The sequence below is a fragment of the Tachypleus tridentatus genome, chromosome 9 (genome assembly GCF_004210375.1).
Source record: "Tachypleus tridentatus isolate NWPU-2018 chromosome 9, ASM421037v1, whole genome shotgun sequence".
Classification (NCBI taxonomy): domain Eukaryota; kingdom Metazoa; phylum Arthropoda; class Merostomata; order Xiphosura; family Limulidae; genus Tachypleus; species Tachypleus tridentatus.
The window spans coordinates 91819677-91833713 of NC_134833.1; the positions used below are offsets into that span (position 1 = coordinate 91819677).

Consider the following 14037-nt stretch of genomic DNA (forward strand, 5'->3'; position numbering starts at 1 on the left):
AAACTACTAACTAGTGTCATACGTTTCAGAATCAAAATAGCCTCCAGTGGCACAGTGGTGTGTCTGCGGATTTCTCTCTCGAGAAACCTGGTTTCGATACTGGTGGTGAACAGAGCGCAGATAAACATTTATGTAGCTTTGTGCTTTATAACAACAAATAATGAAAATAAAGTGAGCAGTCCAGAAAAGTGTATATTAATCTCACAATAATACTTCCCTATAAGTGTATATTAAATCTCACAATAATACTGCTCTATAAGTGTATATTAAATCTCACAATAATATTTCCCTACAAGTGTATATTAAATCTCACAATAATACTTCCCTACAAGTGTATATTAAATATCACAATAATATTTCCCTACAAGTGTCTGTTAAATCTGACAATAATACTTCCCTACCAGCAAAAACAAGAAGAAGAAGAATGAATCACTGTGTTTCTTCAGAAAAAATATAGAAAACAAAGAAAACTTTCAGAAGTCTCTCTAAAAATATATATAGAAAACTTTCAATTTTTCTCTGAAAATATACATGGAATATGCAAACAAAATAAAATCAGAACAGTTTTTAAAATCCAAGACACAATATAATTGTAGTAAGTACATAACAAATCATCCAAAGATTCAGTAGAGACAAAACACTTTGTTTTTATAACGTCCCGTGTGAATGTAGATTCTGATACACTGAAGAAGCAAAACATCGAAGAAAGTTGGGATTAAGAAACACAATAGACGTATAGATTGTTTGGTTTTGTTTCAATTTCGCGCAAAGCTAAAAAGATGAAATCTTAGTTAATAACTGTGTATATGCCTTATAGAAAATGTGTTCTCGAATCTTTTACATTAATTAATTATAACATTAAAATTTCAATCTTCATAATTTACACTTTATAACTACAGTCTGACTATTTGTTACAATGTCAGAGAATTTATTTGTTGTTTTTTTTAATTTTGCGCAAAACTACTCGAGGGCTATCTGCGCTAGCCGTCCTAATTTATCAGTGTAAGATTAGAGGGAAGGCAGCTAGTAATCACCACCCACCGCCAACTCTTGAGCTACGCTTTAACTAAAGAATAGTAGGAGTGGCTGTCACATTATAAAGCCCCCACGGCTGAAAGGGCGAGCATATTTGATACAACAGGGATTCGAGCCTACGACCCTCAGATTACGAGTCGAACGCCTTGACTCACCTGGCCATGACGGGCAAAACGTATAGAAGACTAGGTAACATCGATCTATTTCCAATACATTATCATATGATGAAATGGAATAAGGACAAAAAAATAAAAGATAAAAGAATCTTTCTACATCCACCTAACTGGTAACACACTCAGTCAACTTGGTATAGTAAGTTAACAAAACCTAGAAAAGTCTCTTGAAAACATTTAAATAGTCAGTTGTCTAAAGTTCTAATGGGGTAGACAGTAGTCGATGGATAACGCATCAGAATGTTTATTGAAAAGACTTAAGACAAAATCTTGAACACTAACAAAATAGAAATAATTCTTCTATAGTTAGAAATAGCAAAAAACGTGATGTCTAGTTATAATAACTATTAGTATATAGACGTAAAAATAAAACTAGTAATTAGGTGAGTATAAAGTATTAAAACACATCGATGATAAACATCTGACTAAAATAAAAAAGGGTTGGATAATAGTCTTACATAGTTTTATCTCAATTGTCACTTTGAAGTTATTCCCATAGATTATAGTTGCTCCAAGAGTCATACCTCGACTTAAAAGTAAGGAGTCATTGGTCAAGTTGCAGTCGAGAAAACCACAGCACGTTTTTATGTGCTGGCCATAAGTGTTCCAATTTGTTGTTAGCACAATGTGGAACAACTTCCAACTTACTTACAACAGTGATTTTCATCTTTTTTTATAAATTAAATATACATTTTGATTACCTTTAAATAGTGTTTAGCACGGTATGCGTAATCATGTACAAGTTTCTCAAAGACATTTTCAAGAAGCATGTTTTATCCAAAATTTACATGAATATCACCTAAACATTTTCTTATTCTCGAAATGCATAATACACTGTGAATAAAAACATATCTATATACAAATAATTTATCAATAAAAGAAAGCAAAGCTACGAAAAAATACGTTTAAGGACATAAGGTAAATGAGTAACAGTAGATTTCAGACACTGAAACATTTGCATTGTTTTCAAACGTAGTTCGTTCTCTAGTTTCACCCAACCTACTTGAGAGTTATTTGGGGCAGCGGTACCACTGTAAAGTGACACATTGTGTGGAAGGCAGTTCACTAACACCACCAGTTCACTACTCTAATCGAATGGTGGGTTTTGACCATCACTCTTATAACGCACCCATGTCTTCAAAGTGCGGAGTGAGATGTTGGTTTTGGGGTTAACGTAGAAAAAACCCTAGAAATCGGCACGCTAACAGCTGGACCACGTCCAGCTTATTTCAAACATCAAATGTTACATTTGTTGTTTTAAGCATATACCCAGGAGGGTTTATTGTATGTCTCTAACACTATCCCTTTATATGTATTAAGTACAGTGCTTTATTAGAAGGCTTAAACAACTCAGTTTTTTGGGAGCACTCTTGTTTCTCCACACAACAAATTTCTCGGCAGGGAATACACATATTCCTGTCGTGCTTCTACTTTTTTACTTCTAATAGCAAAACCTGGATGTTTGATACTTCGACCTCTCTAACAAGGGCGGCATTTGCTTTGTGTTCCTTACTTAGACGTCATGACCTTTACAGTCATATCAATGGTCCTCCAATGTTTATCTTAATCGTTATATATATATAATATAAATATTTCTATGTTATATATATTTGTATTTCGTATAACTTTAACGAGGGTTTCATAAAAACTTTTTCCAAGCGTGGCAAAGGGAAATAATAATATCCCTGGGCACATCAATTGAAGAAAACTTATGTCCTCTTAAAAGTGCCCCCAGTGGCGCAAAGTGTTACAATGCAAGAAATCGGGTTTCAATACCAGTGGTGGGCAGAGCACAGATAGCCTATTGTGTAGCTTACAAACATACAAACTTTTTAAAATTAAACACCTGTAACGATTAAAATAAACGAAATTAAATAATTAAGAGTTACGAGTGCAGTATTAACAAAAAACCGCAAAAATATGGTATAGGTTGTTTATAAAGTAGCAGTTTCATTTTATTCACAGGAAAAGGAATCTATCAAAAATGAAAGGTCATAATCTCTGGCTTGAACGTGGCCAGTGAAAGATGACCTTGGTTGTTTATAACGTAATTGTTACATTCTGACCCCAGAGAAATAAATCTATCAAAAATAAACTATTATAAGCTTTGGATTGAACATGGCTGCTGAAAGATGGCGTATTTTGTATTTTGTATCGAGTATTGCTAAACATTAACGATACGGAAAGAAATCTGAGAAGTTTGTTCCAGAGCAAAGCACGTTAAACTATCTGCTGTGTACATTGCAAGGAATTTAACTCCGAATTGTAGCGTTCTTAGCCCTTAAACGTACTGCTGTCTCAACGGGTGACAATCTGACGAGAATAGAAACACTTGCCTCGAACGTGGCCTCTGAAATATCGTGCAGTTTATTTATAACAAATTGCTAGATTTTAACGATAAAAAAAAATCTGACAACAATGAAATATCATAAGTTCCGGCTTTAACATTGCCACAAAAAGATGGTTTAATTTATTTGTAGCGTACTTGCTGTCTTCTTACCATAGGAAGAGGAATTTGTCAATAATAAAAGGTCATAATTTCTGGCTTTAACATAGACGCAAGTAGGTTTTTATAATGGTTGTAAACTGTTTTGGAGAATACGTTCTAATTATGAATGTATCGTGCTCTAAAAACTTAACGTTAGTGTCTTTTTAAAACAAAGTTAATACTTTCTTATATAAAATAATAACTCCAGATATTAACAACAAAAACGAAAATAACAACAGTCACATTTCAGGCTTTAAACAGAAATTATCGTTACTCAAGAAGTGTTCAAACAATTTTGTGCAACCAATCGATTCATTTGTGGTTTTGTTTTTCTCACGGTATGCTAATATTTATTTCTCTTCATTCTTTCCATTTTTTATACTAAGTACAAGCATGCATTTACTATTACGAAAAAACATTAGTAATTGGACAATTAAGTTTTGTAAAGGCTGTTCTGTCGTGATATTTACCAATTGCAGAAGAAAATCACGTGCATGTTATCAGTTTATGGTTTAGTAAACAATCGCAACCTGAACTTCACCTCTTGCAACTTTAGTTAGTTATGAATTCAGTATACGTTCAACAATAAACATCAGCGGATCGATACATCTTGACTGTTTTATTAGATTCAAATATTTTTATGCAAGAATTTACATAATTGCAGAAACGAAATAGATGGAAAGGGGAAAATATTTCGACTCTGTTCTTAATACAATGTATGTAAAGCTAATATATGACCAAATTGGTAAATAATATTTATATATATTGGTAAAGGACTTATAAAATCCTTCTACATCCAGCATGAGAAAAAGTAAAAATATGCTAAGTCTGCAACTGCTTAAATTATTAAGTGTTGTAATTTAAAAACGTAAAATGACTTACATGTCATTGTAAATATACATATATTAGAATATACTCATATTCATTTGTAACATGAAGCTTAGTAGGTTTAAAATGCAGTTATTAAGCAGCTTAAAATGATTTACATAGCACCATGAATGTACATACATCATTTCTACATTTCAACGTGAAGTATAGTTTGAGTCAAACTGTCTAAAGTAATCTATGCGGCACTGAAAACAAATTACCAATCTCCAATGTGAGTCAGTTCTGTATGAAATAATACCTTCAATGTCAACGTAATTTTTTGTTTTTTTCTGTTTCTTTGGAAGTTTTAGCAATTGTTCGAGATTTTTCAAAATTAGCATGTAAGCAAAGTGGGCAACAAACTAACTTTAGTAGCAAAATTGTGTTTGCTATAGTAACTAATGTTTGTAACACTTCTAGTGGTTGGAAATCATTCTGAAAACGGTAAAGTTATTTGTTAGAAGAAAAAAAAGTTCTTTGTTTTCATCTATTTTCTGGTCTTGAATCTTTGAATCTATAGTATTTTCTTGATCTAATAGCCTGCTGCAATCTATCACATAACTCATGTAATTATCTATTTTGTAGAATCTGCTTGATGCAACTTGTCACACAACGTGAGTACTTATCAAGTTTGTAAGTTCTGTTCTTGATGCCTTGCTGTATCACGCCACATAATTCATATGTTTATTTACTGCATATATTTCCCACTTCATACTCTGCTGCAACCTATCACGTAACGCGTGCATTTATCTGTTTTTTTAGATTTGATACTTGATATTTTACTGCAACCTGTCACATAACGCATGTATTAAGTTTTTTTCAGTTTGATACTTGATATTTTACTGCAACCTGTCACATAACGCATGTATTAAGTTTTTTTCAGTTTGATACTTGATATTCTACTGCAATCCGTCATGTATCGCGTGTATTTATGTTTTTTTTTTGGTTTGATACTTGATATTCTACTGCAATCTGTTACGTAACACAGGTATTCATATTCTTTTTTAGATTTTTACTTGATTCCCTTCGCAGTCGGCCAGGCAACTCAAACATTTTCCTATTTTGTTGGGTATTTATTTACTTGTATTTGTGTTTATGGCAACGCAACTAAGATTATTTGTCGTCGTCCCTTATATTAAACTAGTGAACGAAGAAAAGGTATACAACCAATAGCAATATACTACTCAACATTCACACCAATCTATGGACTGTCATTCTTATAATGCATCCACACCTTAAAGTGCGAGGAATAGTTTATAGTATTGAAAACCCGAGTCTTACTACAGAGCCAATAATTACCCTAGCCTCTACTCCATAATTTACTACAATATGTTGAGTAATTCATGTATACATGTATTTTCTGAAGTGCTCTGTACTTCTCCATTTCTAGGGTTAATTTTCTCTGAATACTATATCACGAACTTTTGTAGAGAAACCTTTAGTGAAATGTGGAAGAAAAATAATTGTGGTCCTTCAATTTGTTTCAGTTCGTCTCATGAGTCTGTTCTTAAGTATTGATCTAGTGTTCTTGAACATAAGGAAGGTAATAAAAAGAATGTCAGTTTTATTATCTAGTGTTTGCCACGTGGGAAATTACTTTTTTAGGAATACGTTTTGATGTAGTTGTAATATTTGCTGTATTAAATTTGATTATTTCTTTTAACTAACTTGCTGAAAAAATTTATCTGCCTTTGCTAAGTTTTTCTCCTTTTGTGTTACATAAAGAATAAAAAAAATATATTCTACAATCCAAAAGTACGAAATGGCTAAATAAATGTGACGAATATAAGTTTATTTCTAAAACAAATTAAAATATCTCACTTAAATAATAGATTGCTAACTATTAAGAATTGGAAGAGAGAAAAATCTGTCTGCAGATTAAGAAAAACGATTTTTGAAGCTAAACACTACTAACAAATAAAGAATTGAAATTCGATATAGTATCGCCAGTGATCAAAATACCATCGACATTTACAGTCAGAAATGTTATGTCTATAAACGTAAACTGTATATGTTAAGCATATTGTGACTAATAGTTTAAATTGTACAGGTTAAACATATTGTGACTAATAGTTTAAATTGTACAGGTTAAACATATTGTGACTAATAGTGTAAACCGTATAGATTAAACACATTGTGACTAATAGTGTAAACTGTATAGATTAAACGTATTGTGACTAATAATGTACACCGTATAGATTAAACATATTGCGACTAATAGTGTACACTGTACAGAATCTAGACATTGTGACTATGAATATCAGCAATGCACATGACATATGTCAACTTTATAAGTATTGACCATACGCATTAGGAACATCGTGAATCAGGTACCACACTTTTGTTATTAGTTTGTAATCCAATTTTGAAAATAACTAAGGATTATATAAGGGTTTTTAGATACACTTGTGTATCAAAGACCCTAACTAACCTAAAACGTTTGTTTTAATGATTTCAAGATAAATTAAATAAAAATATTAAACAATCTGTAAACATAAGAATGGTATATCCTCACCTTATAATTGTATTGTTAATTAGAACTGATTTGATTATTGTTTAAAGTAATCAGTTATGATATATATATTCACAAATCCATTATTCTAATGACACGCTTCTTTTTAAAGATAATCGCTTAAATAAGAAACTTTACTTGTACTGGCAGCAAAAATTAGCGGAATTACTTGAGTCCTAAAGAAAAGTGAAAACTACTAGATATGTAGAAAAGCTAGTTATTTGTATATTCAACAAGAGAAATTCTACTACATATACGGGAAATTTGATTATTTATACGTCCAAGAAGACAAGAGAGAAACTCTAATACATACATGAAAATTTGGTTACCTGCAGTCCACGAAGAAAAACACTTTACTATAAGTGGGAAAGTAGTTTATCTGTACGTCCAAGAAGATATGGAAAAATATTTACTAGGTACGTAGAAAATGAGTTTGTACATCTAAGGAGGGAAAGTCTACTAAGTGCGTAAAAATCGGTTTGTTTGTTTGTTTTTGAATTTCGTGCAAAGCTACACGAAGGCTATCTGCGCTAGCTGTCCTTAAGTTAGCAGTGTAAGACTAGAGGGAAGACAGCTAGTCATTACCACCCACCGCCAACTCTTGGGTTACTCTTTTAGGAACGAACAGTGGAATTGACCGTCACTTTATAACGCCCTCACGGCTGAAAGGGCGAGCATGTTTGGTGTGACGGGGATTCGAATCCGAACCCTCAGATTACGAGTCGAACGCCGGGCAAGTCGGTTTGTACATCTAAGCAGGGAAAGTCTACTAGGTACGTAGAAAATCGGTTTTGTACATCTAAGGAGAGAAAGTCTACAAGGTACATAGAAAAATCGGTTTTGTACGTATAAGGAGAGGAAGTTTACTTGGTACCTAGAAAAATCGGTTTTAAACATCTAAGGAGAGAAGAGACGTCTACTAGGCAAATGAAATATTTATTTTTTATTTTTTTATTTATTTAGAATTAAGCACAAAACTACACAATGGGCTATCTGTGCTCTGCCCACCACGGGTATCGAAACCCTATTTTTTGTGTGTAAGTCCGCAGAAATACCACTGTGCCACTGGGGGGCGCAAATGAAATAAAAATAGTTCTCTGTACATTCCAGAAGAGAAAAGTACTAGAAACGTGGAAAAAGTTAGTTTTCTGTCTGTTTAGAAACAAAAAAAATGTCAACTAGATAAATGGAAAAGTTTGTTATCACTATATCCAAGAACAAAAAACAACAAACAAAACTAGAAACGTTAGCTACATGTAAGTACAAGAAGAGAAAATCCATCTCGATACGTATAAAAGTTAATTATCATCTTTGTTTAGTTAATGTGACCAGCTTTGAAATACGAAATGACGTGATCAGAATATCAAAGTTCATTATACTGATGTTACACTGCCTGAAAGCTTTTATCTTCGTTTTATTATATTATCTTGAAACAAATTACGCTGGTGAGAATAAACACAAAAATTTGTGGCATAATAACTATGTGATAACTTGTAAGATATGGAGCCATTTGGCGAAAAATGGTTGTCATCTGGTAGACATCATATTTGTTAACTTTGAAGTGCAGTAAAAAAACACGGTTACGCAAAACGTACACGACAACTTCTCTAGAACAACTTGGCGTTTGGATTTTGTAGCTCATGGAAATATAAAAATGCTACCTTACCTTCAAAATTTGTTTGCCTTTTAGGAGACGGTCGTTGTTGATCGTACGGCATGAAAAATCGTCCCGTGGCTCTTTGACTGATATTAGCGCCACTTTCGACGCTCAGGAGAACTAATTCCCACATGTTGTATGCTATACTTAAATGTAAGGCACTAGCTCCTGAAAAAGACTCATCTTTAGTACATTATGATACTATTTTCTCAAAACTTAAACGTTCCTTTAAATACTACCTTAGTATGATACTCTTCTGTTGAAAATGAGAGCTTAATATTTTCTTAATGAGTCATTGTACGTATGTCAGCTATCCAATGAAACGTACTAAATAATAACTAAAACCTTTAAGAATATAAGCATTATATAAAAATATATTTAAAATAGTAGTAATTGAAAAAAAACAACTTTTTTCTATCACCCTCTGGCATCTGTACACATAACTCTCGCTTTAAGCAAGCTATTTTCATTTGTTAAAAGAAACAGTATAAGTCAAACTTACCAAAATACTCTTCTCCTTCTATGATGTCCCAGGCTAGGTGAGGATATATTTTGAGAAGAATACGTGCGATACGTGCGTGTATCGGTGTGTTGCACATGATAAGCACATGAAGCAGGCTTTCTCCCAACATTCCACGAAACTCAAGTTTCCAACAAATACGCCTTTCTTCAGGGTTAACGTTAGCCAGACGGGAAGCACAAGATATCAGAGAGTCCACTGGTATGGCTACCTAGGAAAACCAAGTGACTCATTAAAAATACAGTTCAGGATGATCGATATAAATCGCACAATTATAATTCATTGATACAGAAGGAATTAAATTGTGAAATAGAATGAAATTATTCGTAAATGCTAAGAAATACATAGAAAGTTAGTTTTTACAAAGAGATATACGTGATGGTAGTTGAGATGTTCAGAACGCCCACTAATCATCTTCGCTTTGTGTAGGTGTACCAGCCTCTTCTCAAACTCCTTCAAAGAAGAATCTTAGTTTAACAACTTTCTGTAGAAATCAATACCTGTAAAGGGAAGTTTCAGGATTGTCAACAACCATCTAAAAAATCCATTTTGGAAAGGGAAGTTTCGACATCAACTAACAGTTCTCAGTGTTTGTTCAGTTATCAGAGAAAGTTTTCTTTTATATAAAAGATATAAACACTTCCAAAATTAAGTTACTTCTTTTTATATGCACAACCAACTATATACAGATGTCTACTTTTCAAAGTCAGTCGCGCAGATAGCCATGGTGTACGTTAGTGCGAAATTCAAATCAAATCAAATCAATCAAAGTCAGTCATTTCACTTCTAATTTTAAAAACTTCAATCACGCAAACTATATATTCCCAAAGGAAAATTATTCGATGCTGATGTCAAACACTGGAATTACTTGAAAAGCTGACGTATGTCATTAATCAGAAACGATGGTTGATTATAGTTTATAGATGCATTAATTTTATTCAACGTGAGACAGAAAGGTTTGAAACAAATCGCAGAGAACAGTGCTTGTTATTTACAATTTAAGGATTAATTCTGCGTGACCTCATAATCCCTTGGTGAACAAAATCTCGAGTGGTATTTGAAGACAAAGAAACTATTGCCTTATATTACTATTCAAAGGTCTTAGAATAGAACAACACACGAGCTAATGCTTTAATAGCTCCGTGACCAGCGGCATTCTGTTATTTACTTAAAATACACCAGTAATAAGCTAATTTAGGAATACTATTTAGAGATATCATTTAGGTTCTGTAGAACGGTAAGAATATACACCTTTGTCAGCTATAGTTTTTACAGTGTAAGCACTGAAATATGATTAAGAACAATGTTACTAAATATATAAAAAAAGACTTTCAGAATGTTAATATAAAGTACTTTAGTCAAAAAATTATAATTCTTATTTCTATAATTTGGCAAATAAACATTATGCATCATTGTAAAAATAATGAGACGTTTTTATTAATATATCTACTGATATGTATTGATCGTTAATAATATTAAAGACATGAGAAAATGTTATTTTAAGTGTTCGTTTCTAGTGACAATTGCCTAGCGCGTAAGGCGTGCGACTCGTAATCCGAGGGTCGCGGGTTCGCACCCGCGTCGCGCCAAACATGCTCGCCCTTTCAGTCGCAGGGGCGTTATAATGTTACGGTCAATCTTGCTATTCGTTGGTGAAAGAGTAGCCCAAGAGTTGGCGGTGGGTGGTAATGACTAGCTGCCTTCCCTCTAGTCTTACACTGCTAAATTAGGGACGGCTAGCACAGATAGCCCTCGAGTAGCTTTGTGCGAAATTCCAAAAAAAACCAAAACCAAAAAAAATCTAGTGACAATTATTAATGCTAATAGATAAAAAATATTATTAACGCAACTACTTGCATTTGATGAGCTTCAATAATGTTAATAAACAAGATAATACCTATATGAACATAACAGATGTATGTTCATGTAACTATTTCACATGGTGTGGATGGGAACTTCACCCAAATTAGTATGGAGGTTCATTAGGTCCATGCAGGGATACATAAAAATTTTCAGTTTTGCGTTTTGTAGTTTTTATGGACAACTTGGCTTTTTACAACTACCTGGCTCTATCCAGATGGATTTTTACCAAATTTGGTGTGGGGGTTCATTGAGTCCATGCAGAGATACATCTAGCTTTGCGGTTTCACATTTTATGTTTTATAGTTTTTTATGAACGTTTTGGCCTTCATTTACAATTACGTACAAGGGAAATATCTTTTCACGTCTTAAGATAACATTTCATTAATCATTAACTTATATAACTTCCGTCCAGGGACGGGTACTCCAGCTAGTTGTAAAATAACGTGACTTCATTTTAGCAATTGTATCATAATACTGTCTATTCCATCACTGACTACGTGATCAGAATGTTTCACAGGTGGTTGTGTTTGTAGGTTACTTTTCATAGCACTCGAACGTATGTAATAATGGTACAAGCGTGTTTATGGTTCACTTGTTCGGATTGTCGATATCAACAACAAACTAGATAGTTATTAACAAAGGGTTCGTGCTTTTCATCTTCAGTGATGTTAAAAAACTATCTTTAAAATAACTGTTCTTATTTGTTACCCTTAGGTGATACAAAGAAACAAAAACGTACTTGTTGATATTAGTACATTTAGCATTTGAAAGACATGTCACTCACCATTTCCATATTTGATGCTTATTGATTTTTTATCACGTTGGTTATTGTGATTTTTATATTCTCATTAATTGGTATAATTTAATTTTATTTATTAATATTAGTAAAATTTGGGTTTCTAACCCTAGCCTATAATAATCAAATATTGCTACAAAGTATTAGTCCAGCAGCATAGTGACAATTTATGGGTTTTTACTTATGTATAGAGTTTCATACACTAATCAATATTGAAATGAACCCAAGTTTATTTGTTTTTTTTTACAAAATAGCCGCCATGCATTTTCACTATTCAGATTTTGCTACTATTTGGTTTGAAAATCTCACATTAATTAATATTTTGAGTTATAACTGAGAAAAATATATACCATAAAGTACTGACTAAAATCTTATATTGATATATTATTTTCTTTAATGTTCCCCTCTACGACAGAGGAAAGTCTACAGATATATAACTCTAAAATCATGGGTTCGATTCCCCTCGATAGTCTGATGCGGTTTTGTTATAAGAAAAACACACAAATATATTTTATTTTTAAATGGCCAATATTTTCAGTATATCTCTATATATCTGTAAAATAATTTTCAATAAGCGCTGTTCATATTTAATATTGTTGTTGCTCCAAAAAATATATATAGAGAGTAAATAAAAAAACAGGGTGAATATCTTTGGCACGTTGACTCTTTTTAAAAAAAATCTCGTAATATTATATGTACTCTATGGTAATGAAGTTCTATGATAATTAACCCTTTAATTTTCAAAGAATTTATGTACTTTAATTAATATTATGGCTAATAGATAAACAATGCTTTTTATATCCAGAAGCAGAGTCTTTCTTGTGTAAAATATTTCAAATTTACTTCTATAATTCCCTGTTTTTTCTTCTAACGCTTATTCACGTTCATAGTATTGTTTATATTTACACTGTGCTGTGCACAAAGCCTCTATTCTCACACATTTGCAGTGCCTCCAGTTACAAGTTGCAAGAGGTAAGAAAGCTGCATGGAAGCCAAAAAAAGTGTCTGAAGTTATAATACCAGCGTTTGAAAATCTGAGAAATAAATATAGGTTAGAAAGTGATGCCTTCTTTAGAAAGGTATATAATATTGGTATATGACAAGGGAAGCACATGCACATATACAAATCAGGCTCACAAGGATATACAAACAAAGGCAAATACATTAGTCAGTTATACCAACAGCTGTACAGTTTTCTTCGACACACTAAAAGAGCTGCATGAGTGTACTGTACGATACGATTCCTCTTAAGATTCCCTGCCTATGCAGATAGGGATTAATAAGAGGAACTACACAGATGTAGGAACCTTTCTAGACTACACTTCCACAACCATACGAATGCTGCCTTGATATTTTAAAGAGTGGATTTGAAGTGAATAGTAGTGTAAAAGGCACTACAAACATGAGAGAGCAGAGGTGTTAATGTACATTGTGCATCACTGTGAACATGAATGAGCATTGGAAAAACAAAACAAGAAATTCTAGAATTACATTTGTAATACTGTGCACAAAGATAAACTCTGTTCCTGGACAGAAAAATAGTATCTATTAATCAGCCACAATGATAATTGAAGTGCATGAATTTTCTCGAAAAGTAAGGGGTAAATTATCATAGGATCGATATGACATTTGTAAAATGCATATCAATGTATCAGACACATACACAGTAGTTTTTTTTTACTCCCCGTACAATACTAGACCAACGATTTTATGAAATATGGATAGTGCTTATTAATTCTTGAAAGTAATAATTATTTTCCATATCTGTGGTGGCCATCTTCAAAATGTTTTGTCATTCAAAAATATTAAATCAATATCAGACTTTAAGCAGAAACGACATACCAGCATCAGGTTTTAGTCAGTGGTTAGTGACCTATGTATGTGCTAGTTTTAACCAAAAACAGTGACTAGTATGCGATTTAGAAGCCAACAATCAGTAAAAATCTGAATCCCGAAAACGCACAGGCTTCATATGGAAAATGGCGGAAATTTTGAAAAATGTAATTTGGGTTCATATCTAATATTGACAAATAGATCAACTTTATAGATGTGTAAAACTTATTAAAGCCTATTATTCTTTTAAAACTTTGCTCCAATCTACTGGACTATATGACTTTTTATGTAAT

General features: G+C 32.6%; 1 protein-coding gene across 5 annotated transcripts in view; it reads right to left on the reverse strand.

Annotated features, from left to right (window-relative positions):
• The window catches only part of LOC143225747 (transient receptor potential cation channel subfamily V member 6-like), a 107581-nt gene that overhangs the window by 39390 nt on the left and 54154 nt on the right, over window positions 1-14037 (reverse strand). For all 5 annotated transcript variants that reach the window (XM_076455688.1, XM_076455687.1, XM_076455686.1 and 2 more), the window contains 2 exons: window positions 9235-9463; window positions 8742-8900 (listed from right to left, as the gene is read on the reverse strand). In XM_076455688.1, coding sequence (XP_076311803.1) covers window positions 8742-8900; window positions 9235-9463 — 388 coding nt within the window. The remainder of the gene's footprint in view (window positions 1-8741; window positions 8901-9234; window positions 9464-14037) is intronic.